The 23547-nt window shown below is 46.4% G+C and overlaps 10 protein-coding genes and 1 non-coding gene across 11 annotated transcripts; 6 read left to right on the forward strand and 5 right to left on the reverse strand.

Moving 5' to 3' along the window:
- Positions 1-490: 490 nt before the first annotated feature.
- On the forward strand, positions 491-949 carry V1512DRAFT_248009 (uncharacterized protein; the record flags this gene model as incomplete). Its single annotated transcript, XM_066914518.1, has 1 exon — positions 491-949. The coding sequence occupies one exon, from the start codon at positions 491-493 to the stop codon at positions 947-949; it is 459 nt and encodes a 152-aa protein (XP_066771079.1).
- A 67-nt stretch (positions 950-1016) lies between these two features.
- Positions 1017-2470, reverse strand: V1512DRAFT_276365 (methylenetetrahydrofolate reductase). The gene is made up of 3 exons (XM_066917862.1): positions 2271-2470; positions 2010-2222; positions 1017-1962 (listed from the first exon to the last, which is right to left on the reverse strand). Exons 1-3 carry the CDS (start codon positions 2355-2357, stop codon positions 1375-1377), a joined length of 888 nt encoding a protein of 295 aa, XP_066771080.1. The 5' UTR covers positions 2358-2470; the 3' UTR covers positions 1017-1374.
- On the reverse strand, positions 2471-6118 carry V1512DRAFT_263443 (ras guanine nucleotide exchange factor domain-containing protein). Its single transcript, XM_066916494.1, has 3 exons — positions 5267-6118; positions 3091-5223; positions 2471-3047 (listed from the first exon to the last, which is right to left on the reverse strand). The coding sequence occupies exons 1-3, from the start codon at positions 5873-5875 to the stop codon at positions 2517-2519; spliced, it is 3273 nt and encodes a 1090-aa protein (XP_066771081.1). The 5' UTR covers positions 5876-6118; the 3' UTR covers positions 2471-2516.
- V1512DRAFT_276367 (uncharacterized protein) lies at positions 6106-7617 on the forward strand. Its single transcript, XM_066917863.1, has 2 exons — positions 6106-6919; positions 6965-7617. The coding sequence occupies exons 1-2, from the start codon at positions 6430-6432 to the stop codon at positions 7555-7557; spliced, it is 1083 nt and encodes a 360-aa protein (XP_066771082.1). The 5' UTR covers positions 6106-6429; the 3' UTR covers positions 7558-7617.
- V1512DRAFT_225913 (uncharacterized protein) lies at positions 7579-10050 on the reverse strand. The gene is made up of 2 exons (XM_066913837.1): positions 9833-10050; positions 7579-9787 (listed from the first exon to the last, which is right to left on the reverse strand). Exons 1-2 carry the CDS (start codon positions 10014-10016, stop codon positions 7716-7718), a joined length of 2256 nt encoding a protein of 751 aa, XP_066771083.1. The 5' UTR covers positions 10017-10050; the 3' UTR covers positions 7579-7715.
- Positions 10051-10172: 122 nt separating this feature from the next.
- V1512DRAFT_263446 (armadillo-type protein) lies at positions 10173-12066 on the forward strand. The gene has a single exon (XM_066916495.1). The coding sequence runs from the start codon at positions 10364-10366 to the stop codon at positions 11960-11962; it is 1599 nt and encodes a 532-aa protein (XP_066771084.1). The 5' UTR covers positions 10173-10363; the 3' UTR covers positions 11963-12066.
- Positions 12054-13054, forward strand: V1512DRAFT_276370 (polymerase/histidinol phosphatase-like protein). The gene is made up of 2 exons (XM_066917864.1): positions 12054-12215; positions 12267-13054. Exons 1-2 carry the CDS (start codon positions 12060-12062, stop codon positions 13017-13019), a joined length of 909 nt encoding a protein of 302 aa, XP_066771085.1. The 5' UTR covers positions 12054-12059; the 3' UTR covers positions 13020-13054.
- V1512DRAFT_263450 (uncharacterized protein) lies at positions 12828-15943 on the reverse strand. The gene is made up of 7 exons (XM_066916496.1): positions 15819-15943; positions 15718-15762; positions 15646-15666; positions 15463-15591; positions 14569-15414; positions 14104-14525; positions 12828-14056 (listed from the first exon to the last, which is right to left on the reverse strand). The coding sequence occupies exons 1-7, from the start codon at positions 15838-15840 to the stop codon at positions 13052-13054; spliced, it is 2490 nt and encodes an 829-aa protein (XP_066771086.1). The 5' UTR covers positions 15841-15943; the 3' UTR covers positions 12828-13051.
- A 9-nt stretch (positions 15944-15952) lies between these two features.
- On the reverse strand, positions 15953-18856 carry V1512DRAFT_291489 (fungal-specific transcription factor domain-containing protein). Its single transcript, XM_066918255.1, has 2 exons — positions 17098-18856; positions 15953-17045 (listed from the first exon to the last, which is right to left on the reverse strand). The coding sequence occupies exons 1-2, from the start codon at positions 18490-18492 to the stop codon at positions 16245-16247; spliced, it is 2196 nt and encodes a 731-aa protein (XP_066771087.1). The 5' UTR covers positions 18493-18856; the 3' UTR covers positions 15953-16244.
- A 762-nt stretch (positions 18857-19618) lies between these two features.
- On the forward strand, positions 19619-22722 carry V1512DRAFT_263455 (uncharacterized protein). Its single transcript, XM_066916497.1, has 5 exons — positions 19619-20039; positions 20091-20600; positions 20646-21810; positions 21859-22222; positions 22270-22722. Exons 1-5 carry the CDS (start codon positions 20005-20007, stop codon positions 22659-22661), a joined length of 2466 nt encoding a protein of 821 aa, XP_066771088.1. The 5' UTR covers positions 19619-20004; the 3' UTR covers positions 22662-22722.
- Positions 22723-23357: 635 nt separating this feature from the next.
- Positions 23358-23541, forward strand: V1512DRAFT_t41. Its single transcript has 2 exons — positions 23358-23393; positions 23506-23541. It is a non-coding gene; the product is annotated as a tRNA-Thr (tRNA).
- Positions 23542-23547: the final 6 nt, after the last annotated feature.

Genomic DNA, 23547 nt, shown 5'->3' on the forward strand with positions numbered 1-23547 from the left:
GAATGCACGGACCTTTACCGGACTAAGTAATTTCTCCAGCAGTACTAGTCCACTAATTTTGTCACTAAACGTCTATTGTGTAATCACTACATTAATGTTGATAACCAATTTGTTAAGTGTTTTTATCGCTAAGTATAAATTGGTGGCGGGTTGGCGAGTCCAAAATGATGAGCTGATCATTTTGGTATGTTTGCGTACAGCCTTCGCGCTGTAGTACTCCTTTTATCTACTTATTCACTATTCTCCTCTTATTCTTCTCTTTTCACTATAGATTCTTTTCTCTTCAACTATAAGTTCTCCTTAACAAATTTCTCTTTTAAGTCAGGAGAATTGTCAAAACAGCAATCTCGTCTAAATTAGGAAACTGCTGCATAACAATCGTGCGGCTCACATACCTAAACTGTCGAGGCTTGAATCACACTCACATTCCTCAACGACTATTTCTTCTTCACTACAGAACCTGACTATTTGACTTCAAGTCAGCTACGACATGGAGCTCAAATTAGCATTGAACATCGGGTTAATAGTGTTACTTGTCGTGACTATAGTCTTGGTACTTCTCGAATGGACTCTGATCAAGCGGCGGCGCAGTGCTGCTGCACGCGTACAACCACAGTACTCGGATTCAGATTGTGAGTCGCTGTATGCCGGGCGACAAGTATACTCAAACGGCAAGCTCGCGAGCTCGAGTATGACGTTGGCGACAATTAAGTCGGTTCCGGTCCATCAGTGCCGGGCAAGCAAGGTGCACGCGTTTTTTTGGCTGCGGAGGCAGAAATCAGAAATCCCCGAGATTAGAATCACGTTCCCAGACGAGGTCCAAGACGAGCTCGAGCCGAGCAAGATGAACCGAATCAAGTCGCGGACGGTGGTAGTCTCAATATCAGAATCGGGACCGGCGTTTGTGCGTGACATTGAAGATGATCTCGAGCTTGAAAAGCGGACGTGACCGTCGTCGGTCACGGATTGTGCATTTTATTGTATATTAGGTTTGATTTAGTTGATTTGGTCCGGTCTATGACTTTAGTTTTATGTATTTTAGTTGGTTTGGTAAAATGTACAATAACATTCATATTTTCATACTAAACATGACCAGCTTCCTGTTGAAAGAAGCAGTCCGTATGGCATGTCTCGTCCTATCCTACCCTCGTCGTCTCGTCCCGTCCGCCATATCCCACAAATGTATAATATATACACATTACTTATCCAAATCTCTGTGTTTTGTTTTTCCATAAAATAAACCCAGAAATGCTTTTGTTGAAAAAGACATAACTTTTGTGCTCTAAATTCGCCAAAGAAACAGCCATACCAATACAAATAAACAACAAAACAAATAAACAAAAACAAACAATAAAAGCAAGTCGCAACACAGGATCACAACCGGTCAAGAATGGACCGCGTCGATTTCTCAAGATTCATGGTGTAGAAGTGTAGATGGTATATATGTCCGAGCTCAAGGATGGTCTTGCACATCTCTGCGACCAGCTGCGCGCCGACCTCTTTGACTGCAGACTCATCATCCTTGACTGCGTCCAGTTTGGCCATGAACTCGCTTGGCACGTTGATCTCACACCACTTCACCCTGCGCATGAAGCTGGCGTAGTTCGAAATCGGCATGATGCCCGGTATCAGCGGCGCCTTGATCCCGTACGCCCGGCACAGCTCGACCCAGGACAGAAACCGGTTGACGTCGTAAAACATTTGCGTGATAACAAACGACGCACCGGCGTCAAGTTTCTCCTTTAGATGCGCAATCAACAACTTGTCGTCATGCTGTTCAGGATGACCCTCGGGATACCCGGCCACGCCAATCTCAAAATAGTCGTCATACTTGTCCCGAATGTACTTCACCAGATCTTTTGCGTACAAAAACCCGCCGTCGGTTGCTTCCCATTTCTCGTTCTCGACCGGCGCATCGCCTCGTAAGGCAAGAATACACTTGCATCCTCCTTGATACGCCTCCTACAATCCGTCAGTCTCGTATGTCCGCTAAACACACAAACACAGACCTCAAGAGCAGAATCAATCGTAGCCTTAGACATCCCGGTACATGTCAAATGCATACACGTAGCCAGTCCGTACACTTTGTTGGCCTTCGCAACCATCTCGGTCGTGCTCGTAGCACCCTGCCCCGCACTCCCTCCAGCATTCCACGTCACGTCCACAAACAAGGGCCGTAACTCCCTCATGCGATCAATTCTCTCATACAAATTTAAGACTCCCTACCCCTAGTCAGTGTATGTCCTCCTTCCCTTCTCACCAACACAAACCTGTGACGTCTTTGGCACGAAATACTCAAACGAATACGACGTCCTCTCATTTTTCAAATTGTCTTGCAACACTTCAGACACCCTCATTCTGCCCTGTAATTTCCGACTCGACTCAGACTTTGTTCCTTCGTCGAATTTTTTTCCTCGGTCGAGCCTGCACAAAGCACAATAGTGTTACCCGGCCTGTCTACAGCCTTAAAACATACGAAGAATCAATTATGTCATTATTTTTAAGTACTCCAAAAACTACAAAAACCCGCTGTCCTGCAAAAGCCTAGATATCTTATCATCATCTCCCCGTTCCCGAGGCTCAATACTCAGTGACTGATCGTACATTGTCTCGATCGACGGCGCGTCCGCAAGCCCTTCCCGGATCATGTCCTGCAACGCCTGGACAGGCTGCAAAGCATAGGGCACGCTCTGGTACTGCTGGATCTCGCGTATGACTTCGGCCGACTTAGTTCGTTTCGAAAAATTGATCATCGGCGAATCGCTCACTTGCCGGAGTAACATGTCCGTGTTGCCGTCTTCGATAAACGTCAGATCCGTCAAATATACTCCGAAAAACGGAACACAAGGCGGATTAACTAAGTGAAGCATCGCTCGGTATTCTCCAAAATTTCGCGTAGAGTTCATCAGATTGTTTAAACTGTCCAAAATAACCTGCGACCGGTGTGGAATCTGTTCCCAAGTCCGGTTCAACCGGTGGATTGTCGCTGAATACAGCGCCGAAATGATTGCGGTCATGGACGAGAAATTGTTCAGCTGCCGACATTGCTATCCTCGTTAGTACAGTCACAGTGAACATCATGTTGCTTACGTCTGCAATATTGATCAAATGCTTAATCACATTTACCCGCTTCTTGAGATCGTTCTGCGTCAGCACACATTGCGCGGTCCAGTTGGTCAGTTGATTAGAATACAAAATCAACCGCTTGATATTCTCAGCCGGTGATCCGTTAGCCGAAGTGGTCGACGCCTGCGACCCACGCTTGGTACTCCACGCCCGGTTCAAACACTCGAGCGGCCCAATCCGTCCGTAAAGATGCGACTCCATTATGGTCAATTGCCGCGCAAACTCGAGCGCGTCAATGTGTGTGACCTTTAAATTCTTAAGCCCTCGCTTCGGTAAGATCGGTGACGGGACTGACCCGCCGAGATTCAAAATCAGCCGCTTGGACACGTCGAGGCCTTGCTGTCGTTGCTGGATCAGTTTCGCCAGTGAGCTGGCACCGGGGAACCGTTGCTGCATCAGCTGCGCCGAAAACGCAGTCAGTGCAGACAAGATATCCCGAGACATAATCGACTCTTCCTCGGACTCGTCCTGCCCATCAAGCCAGTACTGTTCCAACCAAATCTTGAGTATGTTGAACACTCGTAACCGAATTGGTTTTTGCTTCCTGGCAACCCAGATCTCAAACTCTTCCGATGTCAATGCTTTCGGAGGTTGTATCGTGAACCGTTCAATCAACATTTCAAAAAAAGTTCGAGATGAAGTGAAACTCCGGTACGTCAGCAAGAACGTAGTATTGAACGACGGGTCAAGGAAATCGTGTCTTGTCAGTCGCTCCATTAACCCATTCAACGACCCACCTTTGACATTTCCCTTTGCGTCGTACACCAATTCATCCTCATACTCGTTGCCTAAAAACCACGCCACGTCGTCGTCGAACCCGACCGAGGTCGTGTACGGTGGTCTCCGTCCAAAAAACTGCTGGATCTTCTGCTCACTCTTGCTCAAGTTGCCGTTTGCAACTTTCTCGATCTGAGTGGATGACGAGTTGGTCGAACGGTCGCCAATGTCATTTAGGTACTCTAGCATCGACGCGTCTGAATGCGCGCTGGCCTCGCTCGGTCGTCGCGAGTCGCCGACCGGCATCGGCGGCATGACCGCGTCCGGTCCGTGCAAATTGCGAAGTTCTTTTTCTTCAACCAGCATCTGCAGCGTCAATGTCATGGTCTGAACTCCAGTGTCAAGGTCCTTGACCGCGTTCCGTAGACGCTCTATCCGAGCCAATGATGGCGCCGGGTCGGTCATCGACGTTATGCTCTGCGTCTCGAGCATAAAAGTCGATATGTTATCGTACAACGTCTGCTTCTTAGACCGGAAGTCGCTAACTGTAGGTGATAATGGCTTGGCTAAAAGACTCAAGTCAACCGACTCTAAGAGTGCGAGATACGTTCGCACGAGGCTCATGGTCCTAGCGGCTTTTTCAATCAAGACGGTTTCGTCAGACGTACGGGCATATGGCTGTTCGAGAAACCTTAGCAAGTCCCGCGCGACGTTGACGATTATGGTCCGTTGGATTTCTGCTGTGTCCAAGAACGACTCGTCAAGCGAGATTAAGGTCGACGTTGACGAATTTTCTCGACTCCGTTGCGATCCCCAGAAATGGTCTAATGACAGGTTTGAATTTGTCGAAAACGACGACCTGACTGGAGATGACGATTGTGAGAAAATGCCGTTGCCGTTCCAGTTTCCGCCAAGAATATTGCTTTCGATGAAGCCAGGTTGCAGCCTGCCGACCGGCTCTGGTCGATCTTGTCTTGCCACACGAATTAGTTTTGCGGTCGCGGTGATGACGTGCTCGCACTCTGCTTCGCACTCGACGATTGCGCCAGATGAGTCTGAAGCCAGTGCCATTTCGGCTGCAAGTTCGAGTCTTCCAAGTGCGGTCATAAGCTTCCGAAACGGCGGGTGGTATAGTGTGTCTGTGTCTTTGACCGAGAAGCCAGGGAACCCGGCCGCGGTCATTGTAGTGGCCAAGCAGTCGAGCAGGTTATTGATGTGTGTTCTGTATTCTTGTTTGCGGAACGATCTCAAGGCGGACAGGACACACTCGACGCTTGTGATGACGGCAGCTTGCAAATCGTCCCAAGTCAAGCCGCGGTTGAATGTTGTTCGGCCGTAGTCTATGACTGACTGTACGCGGGATCCGGGTTTTGGTCGTTCCTGGGACTGTTAGTTAGGTACGAAGCAGTAGGCACATGCATACCTTTGACCATAGATTACTTTGCCCAAGAGTTGACGATAAATCATGGACTGGGTCTGGTCTATATGTTGTCGGTGAGAGAGGCTCATCGTTGCTGTAGGAAGCTTCTGAGTCTTCATCTTCATCTTCGTCGTCGTCGTCGTCGTCTTCAGCTTCGTCTTCATCTTCGTCTTCTTCTTGATCGTCGAGGTCGTCTTCGTTGTCAAGTCCGTCATTAATGACGGCATTATCAATTTCTTCATCGTCTTCGTCTTCATCATCTACGTATTCCTCGTCTTCATCGTCAGATATTCTTAATGAAGCTAGTAGATCAGGCGATAAATCTTTCGGTTCGATAGATTCGCAGTAATTACTCGGGAACCAACCTCTATTCCCGTTCAATTGTCCATCCCACCAGCCTGTATCCAACTGTAGTATGACAGCAATGACATCGCCCTTCTTGAACTCAAGTGCCGTGTCATCGTCTGAGGTATAATCATACAATGCTCTAACAAATAAGATCGGTCGATCTGGTGACTGTATTTTGCTGTCAGCCATAGTTGCTGAATCAGTAGACTGCTGAGTGATTCTTGCGGTTGGGTCAGTAGTCGAATCCGAAGTAGTCGACGACATGAGGCCGCGACATGTGCGAGAAGTTGTGGATTTGTTGGTATTGAAGAAAAAAACAAGATAAGGGTTATAAGCAGAATAAAACTTTGTGTTTAGTCGAATAGTGAGCAGAGTGAGTAAACTAAAGAAAGACAAGTTATCAATGATGAGGAATTGAATGATGCTGATCGGGTGGGAGGGTTTTGGTAATATTCTATGTGTTATTGTGGTGTAGATATTACTGACAATTGTATGCGCAGTTATTTATTAAGCAAAGCGTACATTAACCCAGTTTGAAGAGGCGCTAATGCAGAGACTCCTGGATTGAGATCTGACGGGAGATCACAAGATAGTGAGCGTTAGTGAGGATAGTTTAGTTAGTGATGATTCTAGCAGGCGCTTGGTAGCTATTTAGTGACTATACTCACTAATGACTAGTTACTATAGTCACTATTGTCAGTCGCTAATGGTCAGTCACTAATGGTCAGTCACTAATGACACAGCGCTGGTCGCAATTTATCGTTTGCTCCTTCATTTGAGAGACCCTCTCGCTTATTCAATTGAATTCAATTCAAACAATGCAACGACCACATAAACGACTCCGTTCATCATTTAATGATGAATCGTCTAAACGAAAACTCAAGTTCTTACCTGTTCAGTCTGATCCAGTTAGTGACCATGCCAGCGACCATGAGAATAACCATGAGAATGACCATGCCAGTGTCCACCAGAAAGACAACGACAATGACGAGGACAGCGAAGAAGACTACATGAAAATGACCATCCATGACGTGCCCAAACTTGATCCAACTTATACTGAACGACGACAACAAACTATACGTCAACAAGAACTAAAATCACGTACAAAAGCACCTCTTATCATTCAAAGGGAAAAACTACAAAAAGGACTCGACACGTCACTAATACCACAGTCTGATGATGATAATAGTACAAACAATGTCGCTCTTTCAATCATGAAGAAAATGGGATTCATTCCTGGTCAAGCACTTGGAAAATCAAATCAAGCTGACAATGTGAATGATCCTTTACGAGTCGCACTCAAATATGGTATGTCTCCTTTACTTGAATACTGAACAAGTTACTAATTACAAGACCGGGCTGGCATAGGAATGGAAGAATCAATCAGACGTCAACTTCAACAGCAACAAGACGAAGCAACAGCGCAAGACAAAGCTCAACAAGAATCGTATTTGGAACGTGTCAAACAGGAACAGACTGAAAAGAAACTGATTGCTCAAGTTCACGCTGCTCAAAAAGTATGCCAAGAGCTCGACGTCTCTTCGGATCCCAGACTAGAATCGACTCTATTTGAACACACAACTTCGTCGCGTAACATACTCGACGTCCCCACAATCCGAACTGTGAACTTTCTCTGGCGCGGACTCATAATCGAGCAGCAAACGGCGGCACAAGAAAAGCTGCTGCGCAAACGCATCCTCGATAGACCGGTGTCACTAGACGCTGAACCAGAAGACTTCGCTCAGATCGAAGAGCTTACGCCAGAAGATTTCGTCGATGACGAGCTAACTGAATTCGATGCGATCGAACCCGCTCAAAAATTACAAGTCATATTGGAATACCTCAGACAGAAATACGCATACTGTTTCTGGTGTGGGTGCAAATATGACGACCAAGCGGATCTAAACGAAAACTGTCCTGGCATAAACGAAGTAGACCATGAATAGGTCGTAGGTCGTTTGCTGTATTTAAATGCGAGACGTAATAAATATTGTATACAGCCAACACTCCATATTTACATATCCATTGTCCGCTAACCGACCGTTTCTCTAACTTTACCAAACCTTTGGACAATCACCGTAGTGCCAACCTCTATAATACAATGTTACTCTAACCCAACCGCCTCTCTCAGCTTTTGCAAATCCGTTCGAAATACAATCAGCGTAGTGTCGAACTCCATCTTGGTCATCCACGTATACACCAGCCGCGACAAGTCTTCCCACTCTACATCCCGCTTATGCTCGCTTTCGGCCACAAACCCGTGCAGGTCTTCCGTCACCTTCGCCAGCGCGTACCGTTGCAAATCGTGCCCGTCATCGTGCTGGTCGGTCTCGGTCGGGACAGGAAGCGTGTTGGACGCCAACGCGATGCGAGCCAGTGCCTGTATTACGGTCGACAATATGTCTTCCGACACGGCAAACCTGTGTTTCCGACCACACATCTCAATCGCACACAGCGCACCCACCGTGTCCTCGGCTACTAAAAGCGCGCTGACTACAGTTTGGTACACGGTCAGTGACGGTGTCCACTTACCGTTAACCGCCATGCCTTTGAGCAACACTCGCAGCGCATTGTTCGGCATCGCTGTCGCCCCGCTTCGTTCCAGCCGTTTCTTGGCCTCACTCTGCTTTTTGGACGGACTTCCCGCCGCCGCAATCTTGGTCTTCAGCAGCCTCTGTGCCGCTCGCCACATGATACTATACGTGTGCGTGTCGGGTACAATACCAGTCGACAAAATAATGTCGTAAATCTCCCACAGTCGCCCATTGTCAAACGAGTGGAACGCGTCTTGCAGCAGTCCGTTGAACAAGACAATGCTTGGTTGCACCCGTCTGTCACGCATCCGGTTGATGATCTTTGCCATCTCGCCGCGCTGCCGCCGGCGAGAATGGTACTGCAGAAACAAACCGTAATGTTCCGCGCTCGGCGCACATATCGGGAGCGACTCAACTTTCTCACCTCCGCGTTCGCGCTCGAGAACTTGTTCCATAATGCGCAGTATCCGTGACGCGTGGTCAAGCGATCCTTTATCAAGTAGCCCGCGAAGCAGCATCTGCGCGTGTCGGCTCAACGGTTTGACTCCGCTGTCAACCATGCGTTGAAACACGTACACCATTTCGCCAACCATTTTTAAGTCCTGCAGCCGTTTGAAAACGACTGTGTAGAACGATGCCATGCTGTTAACCACCGGCATCTCGTCGACCAAATCCGACAAGGTCTGGAGTAAACGCTGGACCGTGTCTTGCGAAACCCGCAAGCGCTTGAATTGATCCTGCTGTCGGGCCTCGACAACGTCTCGCACGATTTGCTGTGTGAAATGGTCCACCAGCATGACTGCAAATTTCTCACCAGGCTCACCTAGATACTGCAGGTCTTTAAAGATCGTGTACCCGAGCTTTTCGTCGCCCGCTTCCAATGCCGCTCTAGCGCATCGCTTCATCTTCTCAATTAATTTCGGCGTGCGATTAGCAACTTCTTGCTGTTCCATATGCCGAGTCGAAAGCACAAACCGGTTGAACATCTCTGTGTACACTTTTTCCGCCAAATCTGTTCGTTTCACCTCGCACAGTTTAATCATGATTGACGTCCGCACGCTCGACGAGACCTTGCCAAACCGTTTCAGCAGTTCGCGGCCCACATCGATCGCACGGTCGACGTCAGAAATCCGAACGTAGATCTCGACCCCGAGTTCCCACCACGAATACACGTTGTACATGTCGCCAGTGTGCGTTTCAGTTTTTGCTTTGCGATAGTTCCATAGCTCGATCGCTGTGCCGGCCTGGTTCTGGTCTAGAAGTGTGCGTAAGTACATTGCCGCATACTGTGGTGCCAACTGTCGTATGCCTGTGACGCTTGTGTTGGCGTAGAAGATTTTGCCGACGTGGTTAATAACTTCTGCTCGGTCTTTATATGATAATGTTTCTGATTGTCGAAGAATCTCGTGTAATATGTTTGACGATAGTCTAGCTGAGAGTTCACATGCAAGATGGTCTTGTCCTGACACTACCCGGAGTAGAGTCAGTACTGATTTAGCAAAAGAATCAGCATCTGGATTTGCAGCCAACACTCTAATCTGACTACATAAACTGTCTATATCTGCTACTTCTTTCGCATCGTCCACTTGTGCTCTTATAAGTGGTTGAAGTCTGACACTATTTGCCAACGACCGTTCAAGCACTATACGTATCAGCACTGCCCATACTCCGCGTTACTTCCACTTACATTCAAAATGTCGCTCGGCCTGGTAGTATCCCATTCGAGGCTTATCCATCATCACGGCAATAAACCCATCGCTGTCATCGTCTCCTAGCCCGACGTCAAACAGCGTTCGAACCTGTCCGCAAGCAATTCCTGGTCTAAACAGGCAAATCCGCGGTTCATATCGTAATCTTCTTACTAGATTCATCTCGTCACCGCATTTTTCTTGTTATTGACTGATTTCATGCAACAGAACAAAAAAAAAAATTTGGGAGGTTTGATCTAAGCGGCTCAAACAAAGGGTTTAGTGTCAATATTTAGAGCTGTTCCCGAACTGCTTCACCTGTTTCTTTCGGCAAGATGAGTTTAAAGCTCAAACTGCGTGACATTTTACCAGACTTGAAAACTCGCAATGTGACGAGCCAGGCAAAGGCGCAGGCGGTTCTACAGTTAGCGGCGCAATTGCAGGCCGACACCGACCTCAGTGTCAGGGACGACGTCGAGGCCTACGTCGGTGAGTTGTTGCAGACCGACTCCGGGCTCGCGTTCGCAATCATGACGACGATGTTTCACGTGAACGCGGTGGTTGCGGGTGAGATGTTTATGAAGTTTTCGCACAAGTCGGATCTGGTCTCGTTGAGCAAAGTGGTGCAGAGCGGTGCGGATGACGACGTTGAGTGGCTGCTCGGCATGCTGTCTGCCGCGTGTGTGGACAAGACGTGTCGGGCTGAGATTGAGGCGAAATATATCGAGATTATTGAACACATTCTGGACTCGGTCACCAGTTCGCAGGCAGTCAAGGCGATTGCGGCCGCAACCATAGTCAAGTTGGCTGCGACGCCGAAATCGCGGTCGCGAGAACAGACAGAGGAGGAAGAAGTTGATGTTGCGGGGCTAGCCGGTTTGTTACAGCAGATGGTCGTTGCGACAAGGGATGATAGTATGGCGTTTGCGAATGCGTTGGAAGGATTGACGTACTCGACTCTGAACAAGGCCGTCAAGGAGTCTGTCATTCGCGACAAGCCGTGTTTGAAAGTGTTGTTGGATGTGTTGAAAGACAAGTCGCCTGTGAGCTCTCCACCTTCAGTAAAGTACGGTGTGCTGGTAATCATGTCGAATCTGTCTGCGTACCCGGAAGTATTGACCAAAGAACGGGCACAGATGCAGAAGCTACGAACGTACGCAAACGCAGGGAAAGGAGCAGTTGATGTCGAAGAGAAAGCGGAAGTGATTACCGGCAGGTGCAAGACGCTTCTTGACCTCGACGTCGTGTCTGCGTTGTCTGAATGTGTAGGGTCCGCTTCCGCGAACGGACAACTACTGATCGGGTCAATCTTGAAAGCACTTGCGACAGACAAAAGCCACCGTGTGCTCGTTGTCAAACAAGGCGGGATTAGCGTGCTGAACAGTTTACTAAGTAATTCATTACGTAACGAGCCAGGTACGTGTGCACTTGCAAAACTACTCATTTCAATCAATCCTGCACTGGTGTTTTCGGCAAAATACTCTCCGACGTTCGCGATCCGGCCGTTACTGACGCAACTAGAATCTTCATCAGAAGACATCACGATGCTGGACAAATTTGAGGCGCTGCTTACGCTGACGAACCTGGCGTCGATGGAGATCGTCGAGGTTCCAAACACGATCGTCACGCTCGGATGGACTACGATTGAAGATTTGCTGCTGGCACAGAACTCCCTGATCCAGCGCGCGAGCACGGAACTGGTGTGCAATCTCGTGAGCTTTCCGTCTGCGGCAGCAAAGTACCTCGACCAGGACGACAAGGCGTCTGCCACCCGGCGGCGAGTCATTGTTGCGCTGATTGACGCCGAGGACGTGCGGACCCGGAGCGCTGCGTCAGGCGCGCTAGCCGCGCTGGCGGAATGGGGGCAGGCCAGCGAGGTTCTTTTGGACGACAGCACGACGGTCAAGAGTTTGATCCGAGTGCTGAATGACGAACAGGATGACGGAGTCGTGCATAGGGTCGCGGCGTGTTTGGCGACAGTGCTTGCCGGGTCAAAGGCTTATGCTGGCAAGATCACACAGGCTGGCGGGATTGAAGCTGTTGACAAGGCTATTTCACGGACCAAACCCGAGTCGCCTGTTCGAAATGCACTGTTGGAATTACAGAACAGATTAAGGTCTAAGCCATAATTATTTCTTGTTAAGGTAAATTGTAGACAGTATAAAATTCAGGGGTAACTTCATATATCTCGTAAAGTCCCAATGTTGTCACGTCAACGGCATCACAATGAGGTCACATCATTCACATAGTGGAGATTATATTCAACACGCAAATGATCATCTTGACGATGTTATTGAATCTGTTATAGCAAAAGGGTTTAAGTCGTTTTGTATGACTGAGCATATCCCGAGAAATGATAGATCGGATTTGTACCCTGAAGAGGTTCGTCCTATGTCTCTTTACCGTTGAACCCTTCTACTGACTCTGGCAAAGTTGGAAATGAGTCTGGATGATCTCGAATCGAATTTTGACAAGTTTTATCATCATGCCCGAGAACTTCAAGCAAAATACGCAAACACAATCACACTTCTCGTTGGGTTCGAGGTCGACTACATCCGCCCAAACTACTCCAATCTAATTAAGTCCCTCCAGCTCAAATACAAGTTCGACCTGTTCATTGGCTCGCTTCACCACGTTCATGAAATTCCGATTGATTTCGACGTCCCGCTTTGGAACAACGCAATGGTCAAGTGCGGTGGCACGACGGAGTCTATGTTTGCACGGTACTTTGACGAGCAATATGTCATGTTGGCTGACTTGCGTCCGCCAGTGATTGGGCATTTTGATTTAATTAGGTTGTTTGCTCAGCAAGACTCAGACAGACCCATCACGGACTGGCCGGCCGTGGCGGAGAAAGTCGAACGCAACGTCAAGCTCGTGGTCCAGTACGGCGGGTTGTTTGAACTCAACTCATCTGCGATTCGCAAAGGCTGGTCCGAACCGTACCCCCGCGCTGATATCTGCAAGATCATTCTAGCTAATGGCGGTAAGTTCTGCTTGTCGGACGATAGTCACGGCATCGCTCAAGTCGGACTAAACTACAACAAAGTTATGAAAGCAGTCGACGACAGAGGGATCACTGAGTTGTCATACATCGATCTAGCCCACGGCATCCCGGTCATCAAATCCGAGTCGGTAATTGCCGTCAAACAAGATCCATTCTGGGCGCAATACGAATCACTGTAATATGTACAATAATGAAATAGAAAGACTTAACTCTACTCCGTCGCGGTGACTTTTCTCGACAGAATCTGGTCAACAACACCAGCCCCAACCGTTATACCGTCCTGCCTTAATACGATCCGGCCAAGATCCTTATTAGCCTTGAACGTTTCCAGCGGAAACCCTGTTCCGCCGCCGCCCAGGATTTCGAGCTCGAGCGTCGCGGTCTGGCCTGAAATCAAATGCCGCGGCTTGGACTTGGTCACCTTGCCCGTGGACTTGTCTAGCACGGCAACAAGTTTGGTAATCTTGGCAGCCTCGGTCGTCCGGCCTCTGTAGATTAGTACGTTCGAACCCTTGATCAGTGGCACCCGCAGTTTAAACAAAATCACTCTTGCCGTAAACGCCTGCGCGCACCAGACTGGGCTAGCAGGTGCACACAGCACGTCTCCGGGCCGAACATGCACAAACTCAATCTGACTCAGCGCAATCTGGACATTGTCACCAGCGACGGCCCACTCGGTAGGCTGGTCGCTAATCATGATACTCTTGACAACCGCGGTCTCCATGCTCGGGACCGCAAGCACGGTCTCGCCAATCTGGACCGTGCCAGCGTTTAGACGCGCAGACACGTTAACAGAGCTCGACGCGGTTACCTTGAACACGTTTGTCACTGACAGTCGTAGTGGGGCTGTTATGTCACGCTGTACCGACGTCAAATTCTCAAGCTCGCCCAACAGCGTCCGGCCAGTGTACCACTCTAGATCGGGCAAAGTCGACTTGTGGACGATATTGTCACCCGACAGGCCGCTGCATGGCACGAACGTGATTTGTTTCTCTGCGAACCCGGCGACCGCGAAAAACGTGAGCAGCGATTCTTTAATCTCGTCGTACCGGAACTGGGACCATTGCACGTTATCGAGCTTGTTGACCGCCACAATGACGTACTGCACCCCTAGCGCGCGGACCAGCAGCGCGTGCTCCTTTGTCTGTCCGCCTTGAACAAATCCTCTTTCAAATTCATTCGGCGACGAATCGACAACCAGCACCGCAAAATCCGCCTGGTTCTGTCAGCAAAATCGTCGCAAGTGTAAAGCGCAGACCATACCTCTGATGCACCAGCAATCATGTTCGGCACAAAGTCTGCGTGTCCGGGCGCGTCCAAAATCGTAAAGTCAACGTTATCAGACTCGAAGCTGTTCATCGCAACGTCCATCGTGACTCCGCGCTCTCGCTCCTCCTCGCTCTGGTCAAGCACCCACGCGAACGCAAACGACGCCTTTCCCGCATTCCCGGCCTCGTGCCTGTATTTCTGAATGGTCCGCTCGTCAACTGCCTTGATGTCGTATAGTAGCCTTCCCATCAACGTGCTTTTCCCGGCATCGACGTGTCCGATCACTACAAAGTTCACGTGCGGTTTTCGCTTGGAATCTTTATACTTTTGAATCACGTCGACCTTTGGCTGTTTCACCGGTTTTGGCTCTATCGATAAAGACTTCATGTCCTGTGCCAAGTTGCGTCTGTTCCCTCCTACCGTCTAAGCATTTTCCCAGCCTATCACATGGTCACATACCTGATGTACCGCCTTTCGTGGTCTGGGCCAGTTTAATCAAATCATCCGGGCTCGGTTGATTGAATGTATGTTTTATTTCGGCTGCTTGAGCTTCATTGACTGGAAGATAGAAAAAAGAATTGTTAGTTATAATTTTCCAAACCTCGCTCGCTGAAAGCCCATTGTATCTGACTGACGTGCCATTCATCTCATCATGTTTGTGCAGCAGTGACGATGCAAAAGTCGACGGCGAGCAAGGCGCAAACTTCTCAGACGTTCCACATAGGTTTGCAGTCCATTCGGACGACGTAGTCGTCGGCGGTGATGACGATGCTGCCTGTCGCAAACTGCCCCGTTTCTCGGGTGACCTTGAGCGCGAAGGTGTCCGAAGCTTGCTGCGTTCAGCCAGCAGGTCGGTTAGTCGTTTAGATGCAAGTACCGGGGTGTCCGGTTCAGAAGATGCAGATGACGACGCAGGCTCGATGTCCTCCATCGGCTGAGCCTGTTGCTGTTGTGCCTGCTGGCGTTTTGCTGCACGGGCTTTTGCCAGTGCTGCCAATTTTGATGAGCCGCCTAACAATCCAAGCTTCATTGGCTTCGGTCCGCAGTACGTCAGCTCCGTGTTTTGACATGCCGGGAGTCCCCAATTTATGCCCTTAAAACTTGATATACCGAACAGACATGATGCGGGAACGGTGATTCTTGTCTGGACTCTGAATCGTGGTGATTTGGTGGTGCCCGATCTAGTTCTAGACACTTCACAATGGAAACAAGAGCAATGCAGCGAGCAGGCGAGTGAAGAGAAATCAAACCAACCTTTTTTAGTCTTCGGTTTTGGCTTCGAGCTTTCCTGTTTCCTTAACTGATCTAGGTGTGGTTAGGATCCACTGTGTTTGGTGGTAGGACCATATTCACCTTGTAAAAATTTGACCGACTTGTCGACGTCGAAATAGTAATTCCAAACTGCGTCTCTTATTTGAGCGTCTGTAACTGATGTGCCTTTGACTGTTTTCGATACGAGTTTAATGGCATTATTCATCTGTTCTGTAACGTATTCCCGTCAGTGGTCATACTTCTACTCTTTATAAGTTCGCCTACTTTGATCTTCAGGACTCAAATCTGCTATTTGTCAGTCGATTGCTTCTTAGTACTAATAGTAATCAAACAGACCATCTTCATTTTCTTCACCTTGTTCATCTTCGTCGAACATGTCATCTATCAGTTAGCATTATACAATGACTTGTTATAACCACATAATTCTAATTTTATACCTTCATAATCGTATTTCGACATTTCTGTAAAATTCGGTGATTAGTTGCGTACGATAGAAGCTGATTCAGGTACTTTGATCTACCATTTAAACTTTAAAGGTCTACGTCTACTAGGTCTACCTACTTACTATTTGTCACTGTAAAAAGACAATTGTATTTCTCTATATAGTTATACTCAAAACTTCTTCATAGTAATGAATAAAAAATCACAAAAAAAAGAAATTTTAAATCTTTCGTGTATACAAATCACCTAATGAATGTTCCGTGTATCCAATTTGCCCAAAAAAAAATATCATTTTTCCAAGCAAGCCATCGCTCTTGCTGTGAGAGATCCACATTAGAAAAATATGAACCAAAGTCATTGTCAGCGCATAAAACTACCAGTCATCCGCACATAAGAATAATGCTTTATAACAAAAAAAATTTTCAAAGCGCCAAAAAATCAAAGTTCTCCCATTCTTTGCTCGAAAGAACAGTTTCCCACGAGCAATTCTTTTTCCAGACATCCTGCAAAACATCCTTCGTCATCTTCCAGCTGCCGCAGTGAGTCTTCCCAAACAACTTTTCTATGCGACTTGTCAGCTGGTTGCGCTCTTCTTGTCCCTTAAGTTCGCATCCAACGACAAAAATAGGCCACACCATTTGACGGTCGGCCTCGGTACCGACTTCGAGAATCGAGTGCAGCTTGCGGAACTCTTCAACACACTTGGCCACACGACAACCATTAGGATCCATGCCAGTCGAGCGAAGTAAGAAAATGGCCGCAGCTTGAGCCCAACATTGTGTGCCAATGATGTGTTGCACGTAGCTATACGACTCCCGACCGTCCCATTTCTTCAAGCACGAGTAATTTCTAATCCGGCTTTCAATCTCAGACACACGGTTCTGGATGTCAACAAAGGACAAAGTCTCAGGTGCGTACTTCATAGTATGACGAAGATGGCAAGTGTCGGAAATGGCAAGCATGACCTCATCAGGGCATCCCATAACGCCTTCGACACCAGAATCGTCGGCACTCAATGGGAAGAAGTATGGGCCAGAAAGATGAGGAGCTCTGTAATCTTTTGAGCAAGCCGCGAGCAAAATATCATACCACGCAAACATCCGGAACAAAAACATTCCGTTAGGTGCCGATAAGACATCCGCCGCAAGATCGCGATCCTCAATGATCGAGGAGAACGCAGCCAGATGTGAGCGAACAGTTGCTGACTTGCCAGTATCCAAGATCTGTTTACAATTTAGTCACATAGTAAATACGACGATAGAACAAAAAACTCACTTCATATGTGATGAGGAAATAAATGACAGTCAAGACAGCAACACCCAGACCGCGGCCAAGATTTGGCTGGTTTCTACCAACTTGGTTACGGATGTTTGAAATGTTAGGCAATCCAAGAACGTTGTTTGCAGTAGGAGGCAGAGCAGGCTGTTGTTGCTGTGATGCGATATCAAGAGGCGACGAAGCATTTGAACCACCAACAGAAACTGCGTTCAGAACGTCACCCAAAAACTTAATGGTCTTTGAATGATATTCTAAACCAGTAGCGTAATAGACTTCACTCTTATGTCTAGTCGACAGATGCAAACTAGCAAGACACAAGAACGAAGATAAAGCAAGGTCATGAGTGCAGTAAGTCAGAGCCAAACCAGCCAAAGGTGAATTGCTCAAGTTATCCAACAGAGGAGTAAGGTCTGTAAAGTAATACTGCAATAATTCTTGTTCGTCAGGTGCGATGCTCCAAAACATGCCCAAATCTCTAGACACACTAGGCGCTGGGTGTGACTGCTGCTGAAGCTCAATAGACGACGGAGCAACTCGAGCGACCGTGTTATTCGGCATTTGATGCAAATCCATAATGTTACCTTCACTAAGTCTAGAAGGTGATCTTGACGAGGATTTAAACATGTTGACCATTTGCTCAACTTGCTGCTGATCAGTAGGTTCATGTTTGATAACGTCAGCCAAAGACGATGTCTGATTAGTAGCAGAAACTTCCGGTGAGCTTGTTGAAGTAGTGCTTGCAGTTTCCCACTTAATTTTCTTTGCAGCCACGTCTTCGTCCGAAACAGTCCGCTTCTTTCTTGGTCGCTTAGCTCCGTCGAAGCTTTTCTGTACGATGAACTTAAGTTCTTTGCCAGCAGGCCTAGCGACAGGTTCCTGCACAGGCACAGTGCCATCTGTAGAAATAGGAGCATCAACAAAGACTGAGCCAGGAATCGCAGGTGCAGCAGAGCTTGTACTCCTTGCTGCCATTGATTCTTTTAGACGAGGACGACGCCTAAAACCAACAACTGGTCTGCCTTTGACGTCAAAATGAACGCCACTTGCAATATGTCTGCTATCATCGACATCGAATGATAGTCTTAAACCATAGCCTTCACACTGTCTGTTATTTTTGACGCAGTTCATGCAAAACGGTTTTGCTTCGTCACATTTGCGTCTCCTAGCTTTGCAAGTCCAACATCCACTTCTAACCCTTACAATTTTCTGATTTTCTGGTGGAGGATTTGGAGGATTAGTTGCAACAACAGCAGCAGTAGTAGCAGCAGTAGCAGGTATAGGCACAGGAATAGGAGCCGGTTGTAAAGTCGAGATTGTTGCTGGTGAAGAAGGTTGATAACTAACAGTTGAGAATAAAGACATTTGCCCTAATAGTTGTTGAGGATCTGCCATAGTGTATTTATTGTGGTATTGAAATGAAGATACGAATTGGCGCTATAGGCCAAAGCCCTTATACTGTAAATTCACTATGATATAGTGGTGTAATACCGTGTAAATAGTGAATCTATAAAGTACTTGGTTAAAAAAAAGAAAGGTCGAGGAAGGAAAAATGTTATACTGATGCGAAGGAGCTCAGGCATGATCTCTCGAGGGTGGCTTGAAGTCCAATACCCGCTCAAACCCTCTCTTAAACTTTTGTTCTGTGTTTAAGGGTTCACTCCGTATCTATTCATAGTCGTACCTGTATCATGTAATGTGTGTTTTTGGCATAACTCTAGCGACTATGTGTGTCACAGCGGTGGCTATATTACAATCTACTAACTTTATCAAGACGACATTTTACCAGACCCACTTACTGTTATATGTTTAAGGTAGCGGCGCGCGTCGGGCCCACGTTAATTAATCACTGGACTCACAATTGAGTGAGCTTGTTTTCACTTTGATACGCACAGGCCTTTAGTATGTTTGTACCTACTTAATGATTATTGTATTCATTTTATTATTAGTAAGTGTATAAGTTAAAGATATGTAAAATAAAATAACACGTAGTTGTCACTATATACCTACATTATATAAATATGTAATACAAATACAGTAAAGAAGTCTTTGGTTGATATCCGGGATAATCTGTTATCCGCAGTACTATATCAAAAGCAGGGTAATCTACGGTCGGAACTAATTGTTCATATCCACAATGTGGCGCCTTCAATCCTGACCACTCACATCGAAGTAATGACACTCTGAGCGTTCATTGAGACATTAAGCCCTGTGCTCATGTCCTGTGCTTCTTAGACATTTGTGCTCAAGTTTTTGACAGCGTCTTTTTAGACAGCGTCACACGATAAATGGCCCTAAAGTTTTGGTGACATCTACTGTCAGCTTTGTCTGTGCAACTGTCAAACTGGTTACCCATTTATTCAATCTATAAGACAATTCTAACCGATATTTCACTTTTAAGTTTAGAGATTAAATTTGTCTCGGAAACTCTATTTTTATATATCTTGAATGTTAAACATTGTTCTTTTAAGTATTTATGTAATATATATATATATATATATATATTATATATTATATACACGATCATATAAATGATCCAATTACTTTCAAACAAATTTCAATGCGCTTTTATTAAAACACAAAATTGCAAATTGCACGAAACCCTCAATCATTACGCGTCATGAACGCGTCTTGTTTTGGCGGTCCACTCAAAATAAATCTCCCAACACCCAGATCAATCTTCACGTCGCGTACCTCTATGATACTTTGCACTCGCAAACTTACCAAAACTAGAGTGCTTTCTCATATTTGCACTCAATATCCACAGTCGTGGCCCCATCAACAATAGTCACGGCAATTACGCGTCCGTTTAAAGCAAATCGATCTCCTCTCATCCGCAACATTCTAAGTCTAACTAATCATTTCTTGACAAATCTCAACTCATTTGTTTTTTTTCGACTAAAATTTATGGCTCCATTACCTCCATCGCAGCAGTCTTTGACGTAAGTGCTTTTTTACGCGAGATGACATCTTGCTTACTGTATGTCGCACAGGCGCTTTTTTGATCGTCCCCCAGGCTCAAAACCTCTGCCAAAGCGACAATCGACTATTTCATCTTTGTCGCGCAAAAGCAGATCAAGAGAAGATAATAAAGATGCCACGGTTGACACTGACAATGTTGAAATCAAAAGCAGTGCGTCTGAAATCAAAGACGAATTTTCAAGCTCTCCACAGGAAGCTACCGCTGACTCGCCGCCCTCATCTCCAGTCTCGCAATCTCAAACACAGAAAAAACGACGACGGTCACGCTCTGTTGGATCAGCTTCCGAACAGGAACTATCGCCTCCAGCGATATTAAGCAAACGATCAAACTCACATTCGCCTACTAGATCAAAATTAAACAAAGTGAAGCAAGAACAAGAAGACAAAAAATCAAAAAAAGTCAAGCTAGATCAAGAAGAGAAAGCGATGACGGAATTTGTTGCGTCATCTGATGATGCTGTCGACGACGAATACAATGACAGTAATAGTTCTTTGAGCGAAGCCGAAGTCAAAGCCGAACAGTAAGCTATACATTATTTTAATGGTGATCACTGTTGACTTGTTAGAACCATGATAAATAAGATCTTGGTCAAGAATCCGTCTTGGCCAGCGGGCTCACCTGTCCCATATGCAGCACTGTGCGCTACTTTTGAAAAAATTGAAGCCACCACAAAGCGTCTTGATATCATTGCATACTGCTCTGCTTTCTACCAAGAAGTCCTTGCGCTCACACCAAGTTCACTTTTATCTGTGATATACTTATTCATTAATAGATTATGTCCTGACTACGAAGGCATTGAACTTGGGTTGGGCGAGTCGGTCTTGATGAAAGCAATTGGTGAATGCACCGGCCGCTCACAGGCGCAAATAAAAGCTGACTATAAGCGCACTGGTGACTTGGGTACTGTTGCTCGTGACTCGAGAATGAACCAGCCGACCATGTTTAAACCGAAAGCGTTGACGGTCGAGGGCGTGTTCAAGACCTTGAAAGAAATCGCGATGACCACTGGTACACAGAGTCAAGCGCGCAAGATTGCAATGATAAACAAAATGCTGTCGGCGTGTCAAGGCAATGAGGCCAAATACTTAGTGAGAAGTTTAGAGGGCAAGCTGCGTATTCATTTGGCTGAGAAGACAGTGTTGACCAGTCTGGCACAAGCTGTTGCGACTTGGGAATTTAGAAAGACAGGCAAGCAGGTAAGTCCGGCAGATACTGCCAAAGCAGAAGAGATATTGCGAACCGTGTACAGTGAGATGCCAACGTATGACAAGATCATACCCGCCATATTGAGTGGAGGAATCATGAATCTGCATGACACTTGCACTCTGACACCCGGTGTTCCGCTGAAGCCAATGTTGGCAAAGCCCACAAAATCGATCACCGAAGTTCTGGATCGGTTTGTCGACTCCAAATTTACGTGCGAGTACAAGTACGATGGTGAGCGCGCTCAAATTCATCTCCTTGAGTCAGGCAAGTCATACGTCTACTCTCGCAATTCCGAAGACATGTCAGCAAAGTATCCCGACATCATGTCTTCGATTCCGCGGTTTGTCAAGGCGACGACGACAAGTTTTGTGCTCGATTGCGAAGCTGTCGCATGGGATAGAGAAACAAACAAAATCTTGCCATTTCAGGTTTTGTCGACCCGAAAAAGAAAAGACGTACAAGAAGACAACATCAAAGTGCGAGTTTGCGTTTTCGCGTTTGATATTTTGTATCTGAATGGAGAGGTATGTATCTTGATCGGCTCAGTGTGATCGTAGCTGATGGACAAACAGAGTCTAGTAAAGAAACCACTTCAAAAGCGTCGGGAACTACTACGTGGAGCTTTCAATACAATTGAAGGGGAGTTCGCCTATGCAATCTCAATGGATGCTTCAAGTGTCGATGAGATTCAGGAGTTTTTAGACGAAAGTATCAAAGACAGCTGTGAGGGATTGATGGTGAAGATGTTGGAAGGCAATGAAAGCGGATACGAACCTAGCAAGCGTAGTCGCAACTGGCTCAAGTTGAAGAAAGACTATCTGACGGGTGTTGGGGACTCTTTGGATTTGGTTGTCATTGGAGCTTACTATGGACGTGGTAAACGGACTAACTGGTATGGCGCATATCTGCTGGCGTGCTATAATCCAGAGACTCAAGGTTGATTTGCAGTTAGTTTTGAAGTATTTGTGAGCTAACATGACCAGAATATGAGACAATTTGCAAAATTGGAACCGGTTTCACTGAAGAAGTGCTTGACGACTTGTATCAGAAGCTTTCAAAGACCGTGATAGACCAGCCACGGTCGTATTATGCGTACACCCAGTCAAACAATACCGCACCCGATGTCTGGTTTGAGCCCACGATGGTCTGGGAAGTTCTCGCGGCCGACCTGTCGCTCTCTCCGATCTACCGTGCCGCGATGACCGAAGTCGGTCGCAACAAGGGCGTCTCGCTGCGGTTTCCGCGGTTTATCCGAATCAGGGACGACAAGAGCCCGGAAGACGCAACAACGTCAGAACAGGTTTGCGAGTTTTATAACAGCCAGGCGTCTACGGGTAGTGCGGGCGGGAATGATTTAGGAGAGGATGATTACTAGTCTGGACTTTGAGCTGTATATAGTTTGTACATTAACGTAGCAATTAGTGCATTTAAAACGACTATTCGCGTAACATTGTCTGTGTGCTTCTCGACTCCACAGAGCTTATTAAGCGACAAGCCTGGATAATTTGAACAATAAGTACAAAAAGCCTAGATTTCAAGATATGGGTTCTATCATTAGTCTATTGATACAACAAGGAAATAACTAGCTCCATAAACAATAATGTAGAAACATCAGGATAGAACAGGGGGAAAGTTTGGTTGTTATTCAAAGTCACATTTTTCAAACAAAATTTGTGAAGCAACGAGGTAATGAAAGACCTGTTATTACAAATGAAAAAGAGTTAATTGGAATGGCGTGTATGGAAGAGACACTAGAGCTAGTTAAAGCATATAGTTGAAATTGTATAAGAAATAGATATAAAAATTAATAATATTATGACAAAAGGAAAAGGGGCTCTTATTCATCATAGTTTGGTCTCCTAAGAATATAATATATAAAGCACACACAAAAGTAAACACGTAATAATTCACGATCCATGTCACGATCAATGTAGAAGAGTATATCGTGTGCTTTGTTCTTAAAAAGTTATTAGAAGCATGTGAAATAAATAAAATAATATAAGGGTTAAGTGTTTTATGTGTGAAGAATGTAGTGTTAAGAATACCTTATCAGTTTAAAAAATTGTAGAAGGCTCTAGTGGCGCAGAGGTTAGCGCTTCGGTTAGTTTAACCCTTTCTACTCTTCATGGGTGGTTTTTGTTTTGATGGATAGCTAACATTGTGTTAGTGCTTATAGCTGTATTACGATATCTATATATGATGTCACGGTCGTGTGAGGAACGCGACGGTCGTGGGTTCAATCCCCACCTAGAGCACATTTT

The sequence above is a fragment of the Lipomyces arxii genome, assembly GCF_038497795.1.
Source record: "Lipomyces arxii strain Phaff 12-163 unplaced genomic scaffold V1512scaffold_9, whole genome shotgun sequence".
In the NCBI taxonomy this organism is placed as follows: domain Eukaryota; kingdom Fungi; phylum Ascomycota; class Lipomycetes; order Lipomycetales; family Lipomycetaceae; genus Lipomyces; species Lipomyces arxii.